This window comes from Arachis hypogaea, chromosome 20 (genome assembly GCF_003086295.3).
Source record: "Arachis hypogaea cultivar Tifrunner chromosome 20, arahy.Tifrunner.gnm2.J5K5, whole genome shotgun sequence".
Lineage (NCBI taxonomy): Eukaryota > Viridiplantae > Streptophyta > Magnoliopsida > Fabales > Fabaceae > Arachis > Arachis hypogaea.
Window position 1 is genome coordinate 1,131,255 of NC_092055.1, and position 25,828 is coordinate 1,157,082.

The 25,828-nt window shown below is 30.3% G+C and overlaps 2 protein-coding genes across 3 annotated transcripts; one reads left to right on the forward strand and one right to left on the reverse strand.

The window, feature by feature from the left end:
• Positions 1-5,355: 5,355 nt before the first annotated feature.
• On the forward strand, positions 5,356-15,108 carry LOC112785212 (uncharacterized). 2 transcript variants are annotated; one of them, XM_025828658.3, is made up of 6 exons: positions 5,356-6,065; positions 7,405-7,507; positions 7,590-7,655; positions 13,197-13,352; positions 13,818-13,914; positions 14,792-15,108. In XM_025828658.3, the coding sequence occupies exons 1-6, from the start codon at positions 5,594-5,596 to the stop codon at positions 14,912-14,914; spliced, it is 1,017 nt and encodes a 338-aa protein (XP_025684443.1). In that variant the 5' UTR covers positions 5,356-5,593; the 3' UTR covers positions 14,915-15,108. The 2 variants fall into 2 exon arrangements, with proteins under 2 accessions (XP_025684443.1, XP_072086190.1); XM_072230089.1 differs by lacking the exons at positions 13,197-13,352; positions 13,818-13,914; positions 14,792-15,108 and adding an exon at positions 8,470-9,107.
• Positions 15,109-20,810: 5,702 nt separating this feature from the next.
• LOC112785071 (uncharacterized) lies at positions 20,811-23,389 on the reverse strand. Its single transcript, XM_025828480.3, has one exon. It carries the CDS (start codon positions 22,726-22,728, stop codon positions 21,082-21,084), a length of 1,647 nt encoding a protein of 548 aa, XP_025684265.1. The 5' UTR covers positions 22,729-23,389; the 3' UTR covers positions 20,811-21,081.
• Between the last annotated feature and the right edge of the window lie 2,439 nt (positions 23,390-25,828).

The following is a 25,828-nucleotide window of genomic DNA, read 5'->3' on the forward strand; positions in this document are numbered from 1 at the left end:
GTTTTCTTGTTTCTTTTCGTTGAAAAATATGTTTGCTGTTTTGTTGTGTTTTGTGTGTGTGCTTTGTTACCTTCATTCTCATGAGTATATAAAGAGAAAGGGCATTGTTGGAATAAAAAAATATGTATATATTATAGGAGTATTCCCTATTATATTTTTACATGTTCTCAAGAATAATTGATGATACCTTCAGACTCAAGTTACTTCAAAATTAGACTGTACATTTATGGAAGGGAAGAGGCACTTTAATTTAAATTAAAAAGAGTTGACTCAATTTGAAATAACTCTACAAAAAGAGGGGAAAAAATGAAAAAAAAATTTGGATAAATTGTCATTTTTAAAAAGTTTAATTATTTTATTAGTCTTTATAGTTTTATCAAATTTACAATTTTTTTTTTTTGGTGACTAAATTTTTTTTTCTTTTTTAATTTTAAAAACAGTGTAAAGACCCAATTGAAAAGAAAAAAAAAAGTATAGAGATCTAATTGAAAATTTGATGAAACTGTAAGGACCTTAAAAAAATTAGATATATAGTCATTTTCAAAAGGCTAACATGCTGAAATATGAAACAAAACTTGATCACAAGAGATTTATGTAGTTGTGAATTGATTTTTATTTATCTGAAGGTTTTCAATATTTGTTGGAGTAAAGCTAATATGAAATACATTAATCATTTGCACAGACACATCTTTAATTTCTTGATTTAATTAAGAATTATTTTAATTTATTAAATTTTAAGGCCATATTAAAAATGATGAAGAATCATTTTTGGCTTGCCTTTGTCTTTCTTTTTTTATATATATATTTTGGATTAATATCTGTGTATAATTTTGTTAGTTATATATTATTGGCAGTTCAATTAAGCTGGCAATAATATTAATAGACTATATCTTGCATTTTCCCTAGGCAAAATTTAAATTCTAAGAGAATTATAGACTACTCTAACTAACTCATATGATTGCATGATGAAAAATCAAAAATGTATTGTCAGTTATAAATATTAAATAAAATGTAATACCAAATACAAAGCATATATGAAATCATTTAAAAAATAAGCTTTTGCTTTACCCAGAAAGGATAAACAAATAAGCTTTGCAGCTGAAAAACAAGACAAGATCATGCATAGGTTGTAAACATGTTCCCATAGAAAACATGTGGAATGGGAGACTGCCCATATTGTAATATTGTTTATTTAGATGAATAATTTTAAAGTAAGTTTTATAATTATAGGCCATAAGACCCACATGCTGAAATTATTTAATCAGTTATGGAGTCTTGCCGAATTCTATAATAATGCATAACTATTTATTTATTTATGGAAAAGTATATGGAACCAAGAGGTAATCAGCCAAAACGTAAATAACTTAACTAATTTATAATTATATTTAATTAATTTTATTTATTTTTAATTTATAATATTTGATATTAATTGTTTCTCACCCCAAATTAAAATTTTGAATGATACGTTGGAGAAATAGGGACGGAAATCACGGAACTTCCAACAATCTCGATTCTTAGTATATAAAAGAACATCCATTTAGTATGAAAAATAAACATTCTGATACTTACTAGAAGAAACATCCTAATATTTGCACCATCCACGTAAAGATTTTAGATTTACCCAGAGACATTTAGCTGATTTTTTGCTGATACCCTCTTAGTTCCCTAGCATTGTGTCGTTTATTTATTTATTTATTTGTAAAGATTTGTGTATCTAACAATTATTATGACTATCTTCCTTTAAACAACAAAGAAATAATATTTTTAAAAAACAAGGAGCAAAATGGAGGCATCTCTCTCTATAGGATAATTATATATAGGTTTAGTTAATCAGTGTCTTAAGAACTTATATTAATATTATTATTATTATTAGAAAATTTTAAATTTTTATTTTAATAAATACATAGTAAATACATTATAAGTTTAATTTTTATATATTTTTTTATAAAAACTTTTTTAATAGATAATTTTATCATGTTAACACGTATGAGAACACCTATAAGCTAAATTCTAATTATAATACAGAAGTACAGAACTCATTAACCAAGAAAAAATCTTAATAATATGAATGCAGTTGGTGAGTTACAAAGATTCCTCTAAAAAATTACTAGCTTTGATGGTAGCTGAGGCCTGAGGGTCTAGATCTATAGGATAAGATCATTAAATTTAATTTGTTATATTTTATTGCAAGAGAGAACAATTTGTTACTGATTAGGGGCTAATAGCCTAATACTTTTGGATAAACCAATTAAATCCAAATTAAAACGTTTAACCCTTTGAATAATGTTACTTATAACAATATAAAAGTGGTGTTTCTTAGGATAAAATATATTTTTTATTTTTAAAGATTATTAAAAATTTTCAAAATATTTTTAAATTTTATTTTATTTTAATTTTGTATGAAAAAAATTTTATTTGTATTAAATATATTTTTTAAAAACTAATTTTTTTAAAAAATTAAAACTAATTAAGTAACAACTTCACAAAGATAATTTTTAACACAAACAATTAGCTTTTATTTGTCAGGTATTAATACTAAATTGGTCCTAAAATTTTTAAAAAGTTAGTTGTCAACAATACATTTAATGTAAAGAAAATTTTTAAGACAAAATTAATTATCAATAATATATTTAATATTAATAAAAAAAATTTAAAATAAAATAAAATTTATGAATATTTTTAAAAATTTTAACCAAATTTTAAGGATAAAAATTATTTTTTACTCTAATCCGGATCTTAGCATATATTGTATTCCTCAAAATAAAACTACTTACATTTTACAGTGTAAAAACACTTTGTATATATGATCATCTATACAATTGTATAACAAAAGTAAGAGAAAGATTACAAAGCATAAAAGAAAAACTTTGAAGGTTGATTAAGAGGGTTAGGAACTAGATTAATTCACCACGAAACTTGTACTTTTATCTCTCTAATTTCTGCTTAGCAATTTTGATTCTAGGCCTTGTTGATTGAATTTCTTCATCATCAGATTGCTTAGCCTTTGATATGAATTTGGTGCATTGACAAAGCATTCTAACAAAGAATACAATCAAAGCAAGGAAGCATGCAATGGCGCAATCCTGGTCTGAAAGCCATTTGTCATGGATCGAAGAATTGCAGCTGATAAATCATCAGCAAGAGGAAAATCCCTCTGGAATGCCTGTGATTAAGTTAACAATCATGAGAATAAGATACTTACTTAACAAGCAAGTAACAACCTTACTTCAATTGGAGTTCTAGAACAAAAAACTCTGGAAATTAAAAACAGACATGCATATGAAGTTCTAATACTGTGTCATGTGTGAGAAGAACATTGTTGAGAAACTAAACTTGCAAAAGTTCAAAGAAACTTATCTCAGTATAAGATATTACTTGAGGTTTAAGCAACCTGTGGAATGGTTTGAAAATATTAAATATACTAACCAACTGACAGTTACAATTTGTTAATCCCACAAAGAGAAAGAAAAATAAATTACCATTTGTACCAATAAAAGATACAGATGCTAACAAATGTACCCATATAAGAATAAAATGACAATTATAACTACGGAAGATGGTTTCCGTGTGCCAAGAGTACCCGGACATTGGTTACACAATTGGTCCGTTAGGGTATTCTTGGCACACGGAAGCTATCTTTATTCTTATATGGATACATTTGTTAGCATTAGGATATTTTTGTCGTTTTATTCTTATATGGATACATTTGTCAGCGTTTGTATACAAATGGTAATTTATTCGAGAAAGAATGCACCAATAACTAACCACATTTCAGAAAATGGAGAAAAGACCAAGGGCTAGATTTGTTACAATTGTAATATCTCCAACAAGTGCATCAAATTTCTGAACAAGGAAAGTACGAAATCAACAAAACTAAATGCTGATATAAATGGAAAAGTCTAAGGGGCCAGCAATTTTATTGCATTTTGGCCAGCATGTAACCAGCAGTGAAAGGTGAGCCATTGGATGAAATTTCATACCAATCTCACACCATCAAATCATCATTGATGGCTAATTGATGGCTACCAATCACAAATGTTGCTGCCCCTAGCATTGCTCGATATAAATAACAGGACCACTAACTTAGTCTGCAAAATAAACAAAGAAACTTACAATTTTGTGCAACCTGATTCACAAGCTTACTGTAATCTGGATCACTATCACCATCACCATCTCCATGGAGTATATATTGTCGCAGAACAAGTTGATTGCTGCTAACCAAACAAAATCATATGCATATAATGCATAAGAGTTTATGCCAGCAGTTACATTTTCAACCGGGAGATGAAACTCTTCTTGAAATCAGTATCAGGTGTGTGATTCCTCAAAGCAACAACACCTTGCAGGAGCTTGATTGTGTCATCATTAACTGTTGCAATCCACACATAGCCACTACTAATCATTCCATGCTTGTTAGCAATATCAAAAATTGATAAGCCAGAATCAGGATTAACATGCAGCACATAGATGTGAGATTCCATCAACTTCACATTATTCAACAAGTCACTGATGTCACTCGTTGCAACTCTTGGATACAGTGCCTAAATTTTCAAATAAGGATGCAATTAATTAGCTACAAATGAGGTTTGGGACTGTGGCGCGAGTCTCGTGTTAACTTTTGACAAACTCCAGAGACAATAAAAAAATATACTTTACTTATGTATTATTAATTATACGTAAGGTAATATCAATTTTATTAAACCTTTATTTACTCTAAAGTATATTAAAGTACATGAGAAATACTAGATGAACTTAGTCGTGTTAACTTAGTCATGAGAAATTTAATTACAATTCCGCTACCTTACCAACATCATTTCTGTCAACTTCTGCGAATTCTTATTTATAACTGTGTTTAATAGAAGTGTTTTTATGGATGTGTCTAATAAAAATATATTTTTTATACCTGTGTTTAATAAAAATGTCTTTATAGATATATTTTCTAAATGTGTCTCTTTATATATGTGTTTAAAATATAATAATTAATTATTATTGGTAATAAGTTGACAGATAATATGTTGTTACCTATATTTTTCCATTTAATTAAAGTACAAATTTAATTGAACTTAGTTAGTAAAACGACTTAGTCATGTAGGATGACCGTTTAATACACCTTAAAACCTGTGAAAAAACAGAGCTTTTCTTTTCAAAATGAGTTCAAATGCTATTTATTTGTAATCGATGAGAGCCACGTGTATTTTACTTTAAATTTATACTTGTATTTATTCATACAAGCTCATTCATGATCATGAAAAACATACTAATTTTTTTAAGATTCTTGAATATCATATTAAAAATGGTAACTTTTATTTTTACTTTTGTTTTATCAATTTTAAAACAATATCCAAGCAATGAATCATGGAAGAATAAGTTGATTGTTTGAGAGATAGATTCTTGGTGAGTCCAAATACTAATGACAGGCTAATATGTAGCATTACTAAATAATTAGAGCCATTAATTAACACACAGATTGCTCTATCTATGTACCTGTAACTGCAAGTAACTAATTCTAACCATGAATAACCGTTTTTCCCTCCCAAAACAATAGTAACATTCCTTTCTGTCTTTCTCTCCTGATTGAACTTTGAAAATTAACATGTCAAAGGTGGTGGTTTATCTCTTGATAGCCACCGCCATATTGGGCTTCATAGTCTTTTCACCATGTAACCCTAACGAGGAACCCAATGCTCGCCTTAACCGGAGGCTAGGGTTTATGCTACAAGATCGAGCACCGCACTTTGATCCTCTCATGGTGAAGATCAAGACGCATCCTCCTCGGAGTTTGGACAACAGCTCATCAGTGAAGGATGTTGCAGACACCTACCAATATCTGACGTCGGCCGGAAGATTGAACACGACGCTGCGATTGATTATCTTGTTTCCGTTGCTGGATCGAGAGCCCAAGGATGGTGCCGTTAGTTTCAATGAATTGCAGGCTTGGATCACGCAACGAGCCTTCGAGAGGTTGGATTATGTCACGCAGGCTGAGTTGGATTCCAAAGACATGGATCAAGATTCATCTCTCTCTTTCCGAGAGTATTTGCCTAATTTTTCTCAGAACGATATAGGTATCTTTCTTTTCATCTTTTGTGTCGGTGAAAACTCACGTGTAGATATTTTCATGCGAAATTGATAGTCGAGAATCGTTAAAATCAAACATGTTCCTAAATTATTAACTTTCAGAAGAAAACAACTGGTCGTAAATTTTTATTGATGAGAAAATATAGGGAGCTAATGACCTAAACGTATAATGTGTACAATGGAGGTTTAGAAAGTATTAGAGATATGACCATTAGTGTTACATTGTCCTATCAGGTTACGCTTTTGGGATGAGTGGTTTAATGACATGGTATTAGAGTTCTAGGTCCGAACTTTTGAGATGAGTGATTTTATGACATGAGATGTTTATTATGTATGGTATCCAGATGGTTATTCTAGATAGTATGGGTGGTATCCGGATAGTTATTCTGGATAGTATGGGTGATGTTCATTTTATTCATGGACCAAAGATTTAGCCCATTGTACACATTGTACGCTTAGGCTATTGGCTCCCTAGCAGTACTCTCTATCGATTATGCCCCTGAGTTATGACAGAAAGTTTATTTATTCACAACTCTTTTGTTAAGAAACTCAAAGATAATTAGAAGGATGAATTCGATTTTTTTTTTCAATTCTGCTATGTTATCAACAGCATTTTTGCCAATTTTTACCAATTCTTATTTATAATTGTGTTTTTAATGGAAGTGTTTTTGTGTATGTGTCTAATAAAAATGTCTTTTTTATGATTGTGTTTAATAGAAGTGTCTTTATAGATATATTTTTTAGATGTGTCTCTTTAAAAAAAAAGAAAAGTATACAGTATCAACATATTATCTGCCAACTTATTACCAACAATAATTAATTTTTATATTTTAAACACATGTATAAAGATACATCCAAAAAATACATCTATAAAGACACTTTTATTAGACACAGTCATAAAAAAAATATTTTTATTAGACACATCCATAAAGACACTTCCATTAAAAACTGTTATAAATCAGAGTTGGCAGAAGTTGGTAGAAATGTTGGTAACGTAGCAGGATTGTTTTTTTAATTGTAAATTACATCATATAATGTGCAGTCGAATTCACGTGAAGTTGATAAATGAGAGTCATTAGATAATTTGACTAGTTTAACTAAATTTTTATCTAATAACTCTTAACTATCAACTTCATGTTGAGCTGAATATATATGACTTCTAATGATAATTTAAAAAATGTGAGAGATCTAAGTCAAAACCTCAAAGGTTGATCATTTAATTGTGTATTTTACTGCTTTATAATAACTTGTTGTAGATATGAACATTATGAATGACTTAATATAAATTGAAAACAAGTTTAACAATGTAATTATTTTAAGAAACAGAGAAAAGAGAGATGGGGCATGGTGAAGCAGGATGGTGGATGGAGAAATTTAATACTGCAGATATTGATCACAATGCAGTTCTCAACTTCACAGAGCTTAGAGAGTAATATATATTTTATTATTTCTCCTTTTTTTTTTCATCTTTCATTATTTCAATATTCTTTTGGTTTACTCATATATTGCAGCTTTTTGCACCCTGAAGATAGTGAAAATCAAAATATGTTGAAATGGTTGTTACGAGATAGACTTAAGTAAGCATTATTCTTACCATGTTAATTTTCAATTTGGTTTTTAAAATTATCAGCGTTCATCAAAATAATTTTTTATTTCAAAAATAACTAAATTGGTTCTTAAATTGACAAATTATAATTTTTTATTTGTCTGTAATTCAACTGTTGTTAATACAATATTGAAATAGAGTATTATAATACCAACATAGTATCTCCAATGATAAGATAACATAGCTAAAACTTCTGAATGATTAAATAGATATCTCGAGTTGATTAATTTAACTCATTTTAGTGTCAATACTCAATATCAATATAAAATTAATTAATTAACTAAAAGAAAACTAATTCACCAATTAGCTAAAACTTCTATGTTTTAACCATATTTTGTTATTGTTGGAGATGCTACTTATTAAAGTCTTAATCACGATTTGTAATTTTAGAGGCTAATTTGATTATTTTCAAAAGTCAAACACAATTTTAATCAACTTAAAAGACTTAAGAGTCGAGGAGTTTTAAAAGTAATTTTTTTGAGTTTATAATTTATGAAAAGTAGTAGTATTAATGTCTAGTGTAATTTTTAAAATTAAATCGTAACTTTTTAAGAAATTATTTAGAAATTTATAAAGAAGTTAAAAAAATGACTTCTCTCATAATACTACTATTTTTTATCATATTTTTATAAAATAAACACTTTTAGAGCTAAAAATCTAAATACAAAATAACTTATTTATAAATTATTTTTAATATAGTCATTTATTATTTAAGCAATTTTATCAAAAAGAATTTAATTAAACTGTTTACCTAAACTGAACTAATTGAACATTATCATCTAAAGATTATTAAGGCGGCCATCACTGACTCGCGTGGAAGGACGCCATCCAATGTTGATGACGAAGGGGTCCATGATGAAGTTAAAAGCAGCCGTGGTAATGAAGGTCACAAGCGAAACGGGCGGTCAGGGGGTCGACGGTGTAGCGTGCTCTGCAAAGGGGATGAACGCAACCAAGATGACGGAGGTGATGCCAGGGACGACGAAGTGGGCAATAGTGGTGGGTCTGATCCAACAGCGGCTGTAGTACGTGATGAGCAAGCCGCGGAGGGCCCAGGTGTGCTGGTTGCTGGCGGTGGTTGCTCTCTTGAAGACTTGAAGGGGGGTGATGCGAACGTGATTGGTGACCACCCTAATGAATGTGATGTGGAAACAGGGGTTGGGGAGCATGTTCAAGAGGAACTCGTGGAAGATGATTTGTTGGTTCAAGACGGGGAGAGGGTGGATTCCGAAAACAATAGGGAAGACTGTGGAGAGGCTGAAGTTTATCAAGGTTGTGACATTGAGCGCGCCACGTTGGAGGAACAATTACTTGAAAACAAAAGAACCTGGGAGCTAGGGGTTGAGTCAGGTGCTATTTTGTATGACGAGGAGGATGATATCATGGCAATTCTCCAACAACAGAATGAGGAGATAGCAAAGAAAAGAAAAATTGCAAAGCAGAAGGCAAAGATGAGGCGATGCAGACCCAAACACAAAACACAGGTGTGTCAGAACAATTTTAAATGATTTTTGGTTCTTGGAATGTTAGGGGGCTACGGGGTGATGGGAAGCTAAGAATGGTAAAGGATCTAAAAAACAAACATAGATTAAGCTTGTTCGGTTTGATAGAGACTAAAAGACCCGTAGTGACGAGATTTGATGTTACAAGAATATGGGGGAATGATGGTGCAGGGTGGGATTTTGTAGGCTCTAATGGTGCTGCGGGAGGACTGTTGATCATATGGGATGAAATGATGTTTAAAATGAATAATTGCTATAAGGGGGATAGATGGTTGTGTATTGAAGGGGTCGTGTTAGAAAATAGTTTCAATTGTGCTTTCTTCTTGGTCTATGGTGCACATAGCAGAGAAGAGAAGAGTCATGTTTGGGAGGAGTTGAGCTATATAGCTGGGCTATGCCAGGTCCCTTGTTGCTTCATGGGGGACTTTAATGAGATTATCCATGTAGAGGAAAGGAAAGGTACAGCTTGTCTACCTCTGTCTGCTGAGGAGTTTAAGACTTGGGTACAGGATATGCACTTGGTGGATTTGCCGCTATCTGATCGTAAGTTTACATGGTTTCGGGGTCATTCCTGCAGTCGTATTGATAGGGCTCTGGTTAATGTGGAGTGGTTAGAAGAGTTCCCAGAGACCCGGTTAAAAGGTGGACCAAGGGGTTTGTCAGATCACTGCCCTGTAATTGTGGAAACTAATATGCAGAGAGGGGGGCCATGGCCGTTCCGTAGCCTAGATTCTTGGTTTACTCATGAAGGGTTTCTTCGAATGGTGAAGGAGGAGTGGAGAGGCCTAGGGGAGATGCAGTTCACTGATAAGTTAAAAGCTTTGACGGAACCGTTGGGAAGATGGCATAAGGCTAACTTCAGTGACATGGACAATAAGATTTCAAAGTTTGAGGAGGAGATAAAGAGGATTGATGATAAGGTAAGTAGTGGTGTGTATGATAGCACGATGGAGGCAAGAAGAAAGGCGTTAGTTACTTGCTGTGAGAAGTGGTACGTGAGAAAAGAAGTGCATTGGAAGCAGATGTCGCGATCTCAACAAGCAATGCACATGGACAAAAACACGAGATACTTCCACAATATAGCTTCAGCAAGAAGGAGGAATAACAGGATTGATACTCTGGTAGTTAATGGCCGACTCATAAGGAATCAAGCTAGAATCAAAATAGCTATTAGAGAGTTCTATAAAGAGCTATATCATCAGGAAGTGGGCCCGTTGGTGGGGTTTAGAGATGGTCTGGTGGGGAGGATAGATGAGGTTGATGCTGCGGACCTGGAGGCTTTGCCATCGGCAGAAGAGATCAGGGAGGCGGTGTGGGATTGCGAGTCTTCTAAGGCGCCCGGTTGTGATGGATATAACATGAATTTCATCAAGAGATGCTGGGATGAGATTGGGGCTGAGTTCACGGCAGCTGTCATGGGATTCTTTCAGACGTCCAGGCTACCGACAGACGCTAACATCACTTGGGTGGCTCTGGCTCCCAAGTACGTTGGTGCGAAGGAGATAAAAGACCTGAGGCCAATTAGTATGGTTGGGTGTCTTTATAAGGCTATCTCGAAGGTGCTTGTTAGAAGGATGCGATCAGTGATGCCAGGACTAGTTGGGGAGACTCAGAGCGCATTTGTAAAAGGTAGGAAAATTCATGATGGGGCTCTCATTGCATGTGAAACTGTTCACTGGCTTAAATCTAAGAAAAAGGAGGCAGCAATTATTAAACTGGATTTTCAGAAAGCATATGATAGAGTCAAGTGGAGTTTTGTTGACATTGTGCTACAGAAGATGGGGTTTGGAAGTAGGTGGAGGGCTTGGGTAATGGAGTGTGTGACTACCACATCCATGTCGATCCTGATAAATGGATCGCCATCTAGGCCATTCAAAATGGAAAGGGGGCTGAGACAAGGTGACCCGCTCTCTCCGTTTTTGTTTGTGCTGGTTGTAGATGTTCTGCATAGAATGGTTGGAGAGGCAGTCAGAAACGAGCGTATATCACCGTTGATGGTTGGAAGAGATAGCATAGAACTGTCGCATCTTCAGTTCGCGGATGACACTATTCTCTTTTGCCCACAAGAAGAGGAGACTGTGAAAAATTACAAGAGGCTTCTGCGGTGCTTTGAATTGATGTCAGGGCTCAGTATAAATTTTGACAAATCCAGCTTAATACCAATCAACTGTGAAGGGCAGTGGGTTCAGCGCATGTGTAGCTTGTTGGGTTGCAAGGAAGGTACCCTACCGTTTAAATACCTTGGAGTTCCCTTAGGAGCAAATCCGAGGCTAGTCAGGACCTGGAAGCCTATTATTGATAAGGTGGAGGAGAAACTTAGCCTGTGGAAAGCTAAGGTGTTAAATAAGGCTGGAAAGCTGGTACTTATAAAATCAGTATTAAATAGCTTGCCAGTGTATTACTTGAGCTTATATAAGATGCCAAAGGCTGTGGCTGAGAAGCTGATCTCTTTACAGAGAAGATTCCTGTGGAGTAAGGAGGATGGGAGGAATGGTATAGCTTTAGTCAAATGGGAAGTGGTACAGACTCCTAAGAAACTTGGGGGGTTGGGAGTTGGCGATGCTATGATTCGTAACACTGCACTGTTATTTAAATGGTGGTGGAGGTTTGCAAAGGAAGAGTGCCCATTGTGGAAGAAGGTGGTTTGCTCGTGTAATAATTTGACACCAAATGAGCTACTATCTACTCAGGTGCTACCGACTAGAGGGGGTCCATGGAAAGATATTTGCCAGATCCAAATCAAGGAGGGAAGTATAAGACAGAAGATGATTACAGGATTGTCCATGGAGGTTGGCGATGGGAGGCAGACTCGTTTTTGGGAGGATATCTGGTTACATGGTGGCTCTTTGAAAGTTCGGTTCCCCAGGCTGTTCTCTGTTTCAAACCAATGCGGATCGGTTATAGGGGATTGTGGTTTTTGGGATGGGCTAGAGTGGATTTGGAACTTCCAATGGAGGAGAGAGCTTTTCCAATGGGAGTTGGACATTCTGGGGCAGTTACATGAGGCTTTGCGACCTGTGAAGTTAGTCAATAACAGAGAGGATAGAGTGGTGTGGAAATATGATAGGCAAGGTGTTTTTACAACTAACTCATTTGTGCAGGTTTTGCAGGAGGAATTGTTACCAGAGGATATATCCAGTTACAACTTCACTAAGACCCTTTGGAAAGGCGTAGTCCCCCCAAGAGTGGAACTATTTGTTTGGTTTGCCTTAATAGGGAGGGTGAATACAAAGGAAAGGCTGAGTCGATTCGGAATTATTCGACAGGAAGATAATGGGTGCGTTCTATGCAACAAGGATGTTGAACGGGTCCATCATTTGTTTCTTGGTTGTGAATTTACATGGCAAGTCTGGTGTGCGTGGATAGCTGGGATTGGCAGGAAGTGGACTTGGCCGGGGTCACTAAAGGAGCATTTTCTTAGCTGGACAGAGGAGCCGTGTAGAAAAGAGGATCGCAAGCAGAGGTTAATGTGTTTCTGTGCAATAATATGGAATATTTGGCTAGAAAGGAATAGAAGAATTTTTCAGAACAGTGCTAAAGGTGTAGCTGAAATAATCAACTTGGTCTTGTCTAGCTGCAATGAGTGGAGATGTGTGGATCCCTTTAGTTGTTGATGGCTATGCCGGAGATGGCTTAAGGAGTATCGAAACGTTTTAGCTTGGTTTTGGTTGTCTTTTGTATTCATTGCCTAGTTCGTTCTGCTCCACCATATTGTGTTGAGCTCCTTTGTTTCAAAAAAAAAAACTATCGTCTTTACATAATAAAAAAACAACTTCATATATATGAGTAGTTACCATATTTCATTATGATTACTTATATATATGTAAAGATAATACGTAAGAACCATTAGATGATACTTAATTAAATTATCGTTTAATAATTTTTAACTATTATTTTTGTACGAAAATAATTTTATAATAGTAGTAAGCATCAATATACATTAACCCTTAAGCACAAGGTAATGAGTTAACCAAAAAAAATGTTGTTTAATTTTATTTATTTGAATACAGGCGCATTGATGATGGAACCGATGGGAAACTAGATTTTAAAGAATTTGAAGACCATGTATATGTCACATACGAAAGTTATATGGACTTTGAAAGTAATGGAACGAATGTACCCAATGCAAAGGACAAGTTTTCTGAGCTTGATGTGAATAAGGACCAGTAAGTGTTTTTCATATTATTTTTCTCATTCTAGGGCTTGTTTGGGTGAATTTCTAAGAAAAAATCTTTTTTTGATTTATCTTTTTTTAAAAATTTTATAAAAAAATAAAAGTAATTTTATGTTTAGATATCTCAAGATCTTTTTATTTATCAATTATGTTTTGGTATAATAATATAAAAGTACTTTTTTGTTTATTTATTACATAAAAAACATATTTTTTTAAGAAAAAAAAATCTTTTAAAAAAAGATGTGAATTACAGCTTCTTAAAAAAGATGTTTTTTTTTTTAATTTTTCTAGTATTTTTACTTTTACTACTAGAAATTTGCCAAACACACTAAAAAATAAAAAAATATATTTTTTAATTAAAAAAATCTTTTTTATCAAAATAATAACGCCCAAACAAGCACTAAATACTTCTTTTATTCTTTAATATTAATATATCTATAATATATATATTTGGCAGATTCTTATCACCGGAAGAATTAATACCAATACTCCCTTATCTCTACCCAGGAGAGCTAGCTTATGCTAAATATTACACCTACTATTTAATGAATGAGGTTAGTAATTTTTTTTTTTTATGAATTATACAATAGAAATGATGGAAATATTGAACATAACTTGTGCATTTTTAAAATAATTTAATTTTAATTTACGGTCAATATAAATATTCAATCACGTAAAATTATATTAATAAAAATAATTATTTTTTATATTAATTACATAAATAATTATCTAAATAAATAAATAAAATTAAATAATAATATAAAATATTTTATACTATGAATACATTAAAAATTAGTGATGCATGCATACTAATAGTTCATAACACAATTGAATGGAGACCACTTTAATAAAGACACTAAAAATGTCTTTTTTTTTTTAAAGACGTTTAAACATGTCATGTTATTATTGGACATTCTTATTAAACCGGTTAATAATTTATTTTTTATTATAAACCAGAACAAAATCGATTTATTATAGTAACAATAATAAACCTAATTGTCTGCATTATAATTATTAGACCCGATTTGATCCGATCGAATCATATCATCTAAACCGAATATCTTTAATTTTTTTGATAAAAAGACAATTATATCCCTGACTTTTTGTTTTTTGGACATTTAAATTCCTAAAAATTAAAAAATACAATTAAATCTCTAAAAAAATTGAATTTATTGTTATTTTCATTAAAAAATCAGCTTTATTCTAATTTGTTAAGAAATTCAAAAATAACTGGTTCATTAATACATCCAATAATAATACGACACGTAAATGTCTTTACAGAAAGACGTTTTACGCATCTTTATGGGAGCATCCCCCAATTGAATTACAGTGCCCATGATTTATATGATCTTTTAGTTTCTACAATAACAAGAAAAACCGTTTATTTACTTATTTATTTTGAATATTCAAAATTATTATTGATTGATGTAGGCTGATGACAATAAAGATGGAAAATTATCACTGGAAGAAATGCTTGATCATGAATTTATTTTCTACAGCACAGTTCATGCCGATGGCCATTCGGAAAGTGATGATGAACATGATGAGCTTTGAAGTTAAATGTTTTAAAAACAAGGTTACAAGTGTACTTAAATAGTTATTATTTTTTTATTTTTTTGTAAAGTATGAGATTCAATTCAATGCTTTTTTCTTTTACTATTCTTTTAAAGAAGACACAAACCGCAAATGAATAATAGCTCAAATGGCATAGTCTTTCATACTCAATTAAGAGGTTGTGGGTTCGAATCTCTTATCTTTGGCATAGTCTTTGAATTTTGTTTGATTTTGATAGGAATATCGATTAAATTTTGTATTAAATGATTTTAATTTGGAGAACAGATATGACTTTTTTTAAAAAGATAGTTTGATTATGAATTTAGTAACTTAGTATCAAAATGAGTTTTGTATATGGTGAAAAAATAATAAAATTCTCAATATTATTAATAATAGTTATAACCAAATGCTTAACATGAACCGAGATAGAACAGAAATTAAATAATTTCACAAATTAAAATTTAAAAGAAATTATAAACAATGTTGAGAATGATGATTTTAATAAAAAATATCAAAAATAATTTTAATAACAAATGATGATTTTAAAACGTATTGAGAATGATTTTAATAAAAAATATCAAAAATAATTTTAATCAAAGACATTATGAACAAAAAAAGTATTTAACTTTTTTATTAATTATCTTAGATTTAATACATTAAGGTGTGCATCACTTCACAATATAAGACAACGTAGTTAAAAAATCATGGAGGTGAGTTATTAAACTCCACAATTAAATACTCTTAGGGTAGAATTTTAGTATTTTTCTATATTTGTTTTGTGTACCAAATTTATTTGTAGCCTTTCTTTTAAATATTAGTATTTTTGGAATTTATTAATTTTTCAGTGTTTGGTATTTTTAATATTTTATTAAAAATTTTAGTTTTAGTGTTTTGGTGGAAACCTCCTTCAAATAACTGCTTTAAATTGAATTGTGATGTTAGGATAGTATGATGAATTGGTGACCCTTTTTTCTTTTTCATAAAATGGTGACCCTTTATAGTGCCAAAATGAGTAAGAATATGTGAACTCACTCGGTCCATTAGTCATATTTATTGGATTTATTATTTTGGCCCAATGCACATATCATGATATTTGTGGTATACCATTAAAATACAAAGCCAGAAAAAAAAAAAAAAAAAACTCTCCATTAAGGTCTCATAAAAATTACTTACATTAAGTGTTTGTTTGGGTGTTATTATTTTAATAATTTTTTTTTTATTTTTTAATGTGTTTGGCAAATTTCTAGTAGTAAAAGTAAAAGCACTAGAAAAATAAAAATAAAAAATATTTTTTTTGAAAAGCTGTAATTTACATCTTTTTTTAAAAGATATTTTTTCCTTAAAAAAAAAGATGTTTTTCATGTAATAAATAAACAAAAAAGCACTTTTATATCGTTATACTCAAACATAATTGATAGATAAAAAGATTTCTTTACATATAAACATAAAATTATTTTTATTTTTCCATAAGATCTTTTAAAAAAAGATAACTCAAAAAAATATATTTTTTTTAAAAGCTCACCTAAACAAGTTCAGTGTTCGTATGAGAGACACAAAAGCATATGAGAGAATAAATGCTTTTCTATCAGGGTAAGTTTTCTAATAAACTTTTGAAAAGTTTTTAAGTATATCGGTATATAAGTAAATTTTAATCGTTGATGTTAATTATATATTATATAATTTTTTATAATTAAAATCAATAATTAAAAATTACTGAAATATCATTATATCAACACACTTTAAAAATTTGTTAAACTTTTAAGCAAAGATGTGAAAACTAAAAATTACTCTCAAAATTGTATTTAAGGATGAGAGTCCAATATAGAATGATATATAGGCTCATAAAATATACGAGATTAATTAATTACTAAATTGCGTTCAACTGAAAATTCCCATCACATACGCACATAACTATATATAATTAACTAAATGATATAAAATAGAAGAATTTTGCAAATAAATATATATTAGATCCTTGCTTTCACCACCTAATTATTAAGATGTAGAAGTAGAAGTAGAAATGTCCTTGGTTAGCTTTGATAGAAAACTGAAAAAGTCAATGATAAAATTAAATGGATGAACTAATGATTTTGTTGTGTAGTTCACGCCAACCAAGTAGTAATAACTTATAAGAAGCTAATTGCACATGTCCATCTATAGTACAAACAACACATTATTTATTCTCATTAATACTATACTCGTCATCCATATTAACTTCATACACTATACATTATTAATTACTATACACTTTATTTACAAATTTTAATTTTAATATTGACTTTATTAAAAGCATATATCTAAGTCTTATATATGGACTATGGAGTAGGAGTGTTATCGGTTCGGTTTAGTTCGGTTTTGGACCAAAAACCAACCGAATTGATATATTCGGTTCTTACAGATATACAACCGTTTGATTTGTTACTTTATAACAATTGAACCGAACCAAATCGAACCAACAGCGGTTTGATTTGGTCGGTTTTTCGGTTTTTAATTTCTAATGAACAAAATATGAATCACAATAATTAGAGGTTTAAAATAGTCAATAAACTGAAATAATAAGAGTAAAACATTAAAATGGTTAGAGATTGGGAATTTTTGTTGTTAGGTTAAAAGTTAAAATGGTTAAAACATTGAAATGGATGCATATTTTCTGTTCGGTTTGGTTCGGTTCGATTTCTATCGAGCCAACCAAAATCAAACCGAACAGATCGGTTTTGTCAAGAAAAAACAAAAAAAAAAATCGATTTTTTCGATTTTTAAATCGATTGTTATAATTTTCGGTTCGGTTTGCGGTAATTTTCGGTCCGATTTGGTAACTTACACCCTAATATGGAGGATGTTAATTGTTTATACCATAAATACTAGAAAAATAATATTTAAAATTATAATTTTATAATATAATATTTATAATTATTCTAATAATTAATAATTAATAAATATTAAATAAGATAATTTTAAACTATTTAAATTAATTTTTTATTATTTCTTAAACATTATTATTATATAAGTGTACCATGAAGAAAAAAAAATTCAATAATAATGTGAAATCTATATTATCATCTTGTTATTATTTGTTAAGGAATCCACAACTTGTCACTTTATTTATTTATTATAAATAAGTTGACTAGCCTAACAAATATGTATATCTTAGCCATTTTTTCAGTATTTAACCTATGTATGCTAGCCAAGGTTATTAAGCATGATGTAAGCTGATGTCATACCAAATTTTAATTATAAAGTTCGTTTGCATGTGCATGACTTTTTTTTAACTATTACAAAGGTGAGTTAACTGAAGAATAATATATAATTTGAAAATATAATTCTAATTCAATATTTATAAATATATATGTAGCATTGAGATTGCTCTTAGTTACTTATACTAATTAACAAAAGGTTTAATTATTCTGTCGTTCTCTATAATTTTATCGAATTTTCAATTAAGTTTTTATACTTTTTTTTATTGAATTCCTATACCATATTGTAATTAAGTCCTTATCATAACAAAAATGATAAAATTAACAAAATATTCTGTTAAACAAATCGAGTATGTTTAACACTTTACTGAATATTCTCTATAGTTTAACCGAATATTCCGTTAATCTCAACGTTTTTATCACGGTAAGGACTTACTTACAAAATTTAATATAATATAGAGAGTTAATTAAAAATTATACATATAAAGAGCTAATTGAAAATTCGATAAAATTATAAAGACTCACAAAATAATTAAACCTTAACAAAAATATTAAAAAATAGGGTAGGACTAGCTATATATATCCTGTGAAATATAGATAAGATTTTTACAAATTTAGTTTCAAAGTTCAAACTATATTTAATGTTAAATAATTGTGTGTATGTATTTATAGAAATGAAGACACATCTTTTTGACAAATCAAGCATGTAAATAACTCTCCATACTGTGCAATGCAAGTGACAAAAAATTGCCATTTTCTAAGCTTATAAATTAAAGTCAAATATGTAACCATGCCCCTTTCCTTCAATGTCTCTGCATCTTACTCAATTAATAATAATCTTGCATCTCACCCTTTCCTCCACAATCATTACATTTATCCCACCATGTACTAAATCTTTCGAAAATGTTTGGTAACCAAAGAAAATCAGCCAAAAATAGCCATAATTTGTCTTATTTAGCATTTATTAATTGTTGCAACAATTAATTAATGTTAAATAAGACAAATTCTGACTGTTTTTTTTTTTTTTGTCTACCTATCATTATCCTAAATCTTTAGTTTGATCTATATATGCAACATCATCTTAAATTTTCATTTACTATATATTCTATTCTAGCATATTTCCATTAGAAAAATATATTATTAAATTTTCATTTACAAATACAGTTCAATTTACACAAATTTTTAATACAAGTTGTCTCTTTTTTTTTTCTTTCCTTTTTTGTGTTTGTCATCAAAACTCAAGATTTACTAGATTTCTATATTATCAAATACAACTTTTTTTTAACCTAATTTCAAAGATGATAGATAAACAACTTTATTTTTCTTTTTTAAATCCTTGTGTTTAGTTGAGCCTACAATAATCCTATTATCCAAGCATGATCCATGCAACAAACAAAACAATGTCATAATCTTTAATTAAAAAAGAAAAAGAAAAAAAAAGTTCCATTGTAGTCAACTACACTTCATGTCAACTTTATGCAGCCTCTAAATGTAAGGTAATTATTGTGGTCCAAATAAGCATATCCCTCTTGAGTTATTATTATTTTTATTATGATATGATGATGATATTAATGTTGCTATGTATACTCAGAGATACATAGTGATTAGTGATGAAGATTTAATAACACACCACTTGGGTCAGTGTGCCCAACCAAAATGAGAGAAAGGAAACAAATAAATAGATACATAGATATATAAGATGGCTAGTCATGTTTTATGGTAGGTGACTAAACAACCACCTTTTTTTAATCTTTTATTTATTTAATGAGTTTAATTTTAATGCATTGATAGTATAAAATGTTTTACCCAGTCTGTATAATCATATCTATTTTTTTAAATAATTATTTACGCGGTTAATATAAAAAGTAGTTATTTTCAATGATGTGATATTACGTAATTAGATGCACGTATAAAATTTACATTGTCTTTCAAAATTAAATTCTTATTTAATTTGTATTATAAAAAGAGGAAGTATAGGAAGCCAATTGAGTATCTGTACAATGTGTACAATGACATGTATTGTGTTCGATTCAATAGGATATCAGATGTTTATTATCCCTGATATCCGGATGGTTATTCTGTTTGATAAATTAGTAGTATTTTATCGTGGATGTTCATTTTTAACTCATATTGAGCCAAATAAACAGTCCATTGTACACATTGTACAGATACTCCATTGGCTCCCTAGCGAGATTCTGATAAAAAATATAAAAAAGAGAAAATGACAAATAGGTCCCTGACCATTGAAAAATACTTTTAAGTCTCCGATCTTCACAAAACTTGGACAGATCAATCCCTCCGTCTAAATGCCTCCGTCAGAACTGATCCGTCCAAATGCCTCCGTCAGGACTGATCCGTCCAAATGCCTCCGTCAGGGACTGATCCGTCCAAGTTTTGTAAAGATTAGGGACTTAAAAGTATCTTTCAATGGTCAGAGACGAAAATGTCCGCAAAACAAAAGGTCAGGGACCTATTTATCATTTTCTCTATAAAAAAATCTCCCTTTTTTTAAGTATCCCCTAAAATTTCAACACCTCATTCATTTCTCTTTGATGCAAAGAAAAGAGCCCACCAAAAAAAAAAAATTACACATAAAAAGGAAAATTTTCACTCAACTAGTACATTTCTATTATATATGCTATGCTAAGGGGAAAATAATTAATGTTGGTGAAAAATAAAGAAAGAAATCTAGTACCAAGAAGTGTAGAAATCTGTTAGAACTTACAATTTCTCATAATCTTATTCTATTAACAAAGTAATTAATAACATGATATCAACTTCCAAAAATTAAAAGAAAAAATGATGAATAAGAAGTTCCTTATGAACTACTTGAAGAATATATGAGCAGAACAGAAGCAAAGTACTTAAAATTAAAAGCAAAGACAATGAATTATGTAAAGAATTAATGAAATTAAAATGCATAAACTTTTCTATACAGTTCATATATATATATAAATATATTTGGGTTTTTTTCTAGTTAGACATGAGACCTACCAATGCTTCCTGCTTGTGATTTTCCCACCAAGTAGTGTAAGAATCAGAAGCATGAGGATTGATTTCTTCTTCATCATCTTCCTCAGTAGCAGCAGCTTCAGCAACAGGAAGATTGAGATCAAGCAAGTCCCTAATCTCAGGCACTGAAGATTCTTGAAGTACAACTGTTTGATGAAAGTTCCCAGTATCAGAAGCAGAAGCCATATGGGACCTCTTGTGTCCACCCAAGGCTTGACCAGATGAAAATACCTTAAAGCAAATTGGACATTCATGCCCCTTGTTCTTGTTTCCCTTCTTGGATTCTCTGTCAAAACCATTACTATTATTACCAAATTCATGTACTTGTTGTGATGCATCAGTGGGGGTGGGTGATGATGGTGGTGGTGCTTCTTCATGTTCTGCTTCAGCTTCAGCTTCAAACTCAATGCTGTTTTCACTGCTCTGATCATTATTATTCCTTGAAGCAAAAGAGCAACCTTTGATCTTCTTGTGACTTGCTCTGTGACCCCCAAGAGCTTGGTATGAATGGAAGATCTTGTTGCAGGTTGTACACTCAAACTTTCCTCTCTTATGATTATGAGAAGAACTGCTCTTGATGCTGAATTCACCTTCTGATGAATTAGGCTTTTTGTTTGATCCAGAATCCCAAAACTTTGCCTTAATTGAACTGTACTTATTGTTAGTAGTACCTTCTTCAAATGCAGACTCAGAATCAAGTTCATACTTTTTCTTATCCTTCCCAATAATCTTGCTGAAACCATTAACTGAAACTGTGGTGTTGTTCATCACCTTAACTCCTTTGGCACTCTCAGTAGCCAAAAATTCTGAACTTTTCTTCCCTTTGGAGCTTAGATTTGGAGAACTCAAATAACTGCCTAATTTTGAAAACTCAGAACCAATGTTGACAAGCTTCTTGTTCTTGTTCTTAGAGAACTCAGAAACAGAATTGACACCACACCATGGACTCAAATCCCTGCTTAACATCATCAAGCTCATAGCAACTTCTTCTTGTTCATGCTCATCAGCCTCAGAAACAGAAGAATCAGTTGTTGTTGCTGCTGGTGCTGATAATGGTGCTATGTACCTTGTTCTTGTTCTCTTGGATCTTCTCCTTCTGCTTGGAGCATTGGCTTCTTCATTATCAGAATGGCTAGCACTATTGTTAGTCCATGATGAATCTTGATCACACTCCATGCTCTCTACTTTCTCAGAAGAATGGCACTTCATGTGGCCAAATAGTGCTCTCCAAGACTGAAAACCTTTACCACAATCCTTGCAGAACAACAGAGAATTGTCTTCACTTGTTGAATTGGTTAGCCTCCATGTCTTCTTGGGATTCTCTCTCAGACCATAGCCTTCAGAACCTATTCCTGTGTTGTTTTCTGTAGATGAAGAAGATGAAAGCATCTTCTTAATTTTTGCTGTTGATGATGATGATGCAAGAAGCTTGTTATTGTCATGGTGATGATGATCTATGTCACCATTGATGACATGAGACCTCATGTGACCACCCAAGGATCTACCACAAGGGAAGCTCCTGCTGCAGAACTTGCACACATGCTTGTTCTTCTTGTTGATGTGTTGTCCTTCATTATAATCTTCTTCTTCCATTGTTGGATTCATCATATTCAAACAACAAAAAGAAGAGACACAGAGAAAAAGCCAAAAAGATTATTGAATCAACAACAAACTAACACTATACCGAGTCAGAGAATATTGAAGAATGCTGATGTAGAATTAATTCATCACACACATCATCGATCTCAGCACCAGAGAGAAGAAATAAATGGCAATAGAAAAAAGCAGAGGATGAGAAGAGAAAAGAAGCATGACCCAGATCAGATTATGGAGTGAGAAGCAAGAATCCACAACAAAGATCAAATTTTGCAAGCTAAGTATGTTGTTTGTTCAAGATCCAAGGAAGCCACAAAAGGTGGAAATTAAAAGAAAACAAAAGAATAAAAGCTTCTTGTTGTTGTTGTTGTTGAATTCCTATGTGGCTAGCTAGTAGCTAGTACTATAGAGAAGACATAGCTGGTTGTAACTACAAGAACTTGATGATATTTGAAGAATAGGAAAAGATCAAAGTTGTGAATGAATGAATGTGTTGGTGTGGTGATAGAAGAGTGTGTGTGTTGTTGTTGGAAAATGCTAATGATAGGGATGATGAGAGAAGAAAAGAACAAAGGAGAAGAGAGTGAGTGTGTGAGTGAGCGTTTGTTTCTCTCTCACACTTACTCATTCTCTCTCTCTTTCTTAATTAACTTCACTATATTTGGAGGAGAAATCCATGCATGGAAGCAAACTTCAGAATTAAAATATGTTTGTAACAGATAAAGAGAGAGAGGCCACGTGTACTCAACTTCATCATCATACTACGCCACCCCTTTAATTAATCTAATCACAACAATTATTAATTAGGTTATGTTACGCGTACACTAAAATCAGTCACCAGTATAAAATGTATGTTAGAATATAAATATATATTGAAAATAAATTAAATCACATATGTATTTATAATACATTGATGACTAATTTTAGTGACTAATTTTAATGTACAAATAACATTTCTTTTATTTAATTGCTTATTTACAAATAGATCACTATTTTATATTCCTGTCAAAACTCATGAACTAATGATACATACATTATAGAAAAGTTTTCAAATGTACGGTCGTATTGGTATTACGTTAATTTTTAACCGTTGATCTTAATTATATATATTATATATATTTTTTAAAATTAAGATCAACGGTTAAAAATCAATAAAACATCGGTATGACGATACATTTAAAAATTTTCCTACATTATAAATCCCGCAATGTTACGTGACTAATAAATATTATTATTTTAAGTTAGTATTTTGTTAATAATAATTTATTTTAATATTTATAAAAAATTATATATATAAAATACATAATTTAAACATATATTTATAAAAATCAAAATTTTAATATTAAATTATTAAATGTCATGTCCAGTTACACACTCTCATGTTAATATATATCTTGTTTGTTGAGAATTCAACACCTTAATTATTATGTTAAGTGATATGATTAAAGAAGAATATTAAGCTACAAAGACATATACAATGTTAATATTAAGAGTTTGTGTAACTACACTAAGTGCATTCCCTTCCAACAAATACTATTCTTTCCTTTGTCTTGCTATCAACGAAATCCCATCATTCTTCTTTATCTATTAGTAGGTTTAATTATTCTGTCGATCTTTATAATTTTATCGTATTGTTAATTAGATTTTTATATATATATATTTTAATTAAATTCTTATATCATATCAAATTTTGTAATTAAATTTTTGTCGTGATAAAAATATTAAAATTAATAGAATATTTTATTAAACAAAATAAATATATCCATAATATTTGACTGAATATTTTGCATAATTTAATAAAATATTCTATTAATTTCAACGTTTTTATCATAGTAAAGACTTAGTTATAAAATCTAATATAGTATAAAAATTCAATTAAAAAAATATATAAAAACCTAATTAAAAATTCGATAAAATTATAGAAACCGATTGGATAATTAAACTATTTTAATATTACAAAATTGAGATATCAACTTCTTTTGGGATTTATTTTAGAAGCAGTTAAAAGTTAAAATAAAAATGTATGGAAGTGAAAGATGCCACAGTGTGGCCGTTATTCTTTTATTTGGACTTGCCATAAATACCATGGTTTTGTTATTAGTGTTGTTAGTGTTAACAGTTTTTAAGATTTTGAAAGTGGGTCCCATTACATGGGTCACCCTCCCTCTACTTCCAGTTGCTTCAGGTTCCAATCACACTCTGCCACTCTTCTTTTCTTCATTCTCTGCAGGGATATTGAGTCTACGAATGCTAGGGTGTCCAAAAAATGGTGTCTATTTATTAAAAAAAAGTTAAAAAATAATATTTAATTTAAAAAATATAATAATAAATAATTTTTAAAAAATTAAAACTTACTACAAAAGATAAATTAGATAAAATTTAGACAACAACTCATAAACACTATAAAATTGGCCTATTAAATCACCTATAATAAATTATTTAATATGAAGATTATATAATTACATACAACAGATGGATAATTATAGAGAATTACTTTTTAATAATTAATATTAGTTAATTTTTTATTTTAAAATTATTATTTAACTCTTATTATTTAGTAAATTTAGAGTTATTTAAAATATAAAATTCTATAATAAAAAGATAATTTCAAAAGATTTAATTAATATTGACTAAAAAATGTTGAAATTTTAGTTGAATTTAAAAATATTTTTGTTATTTATTAAATTTAAATCTAAAAATTTTCTTAATTAAAATATAAGGTGCTTACTATTTTAACTTATCTGACATTAATTAAAATTTTACATATTTAATAGATAAAAATATGAATTAATAAGATGTATAAACGAAAACTAAAAATAGATGAAAAAAATGACATGTGAAATATAGCAAAATTCCTAAAACATTTTTATGGATAGGTCATTATCAAGTGGGGTTGCTTCGGCTATTATTTAATTAATTTTTCTATTTGAAGTTCTTGTTCTTAAAGATTGGTTGATCTTAAGGCCTACCTAGGGTATAAAATTCTGCCACATTATTATTATTATTTTTCCATCAAATTATATATTATTTGAAGAAAACGAAATTATCTTATATTTATTTTTATAATCAAAATTTATAAGTAATATATAACTAAATCAATTAAAAAAATAAT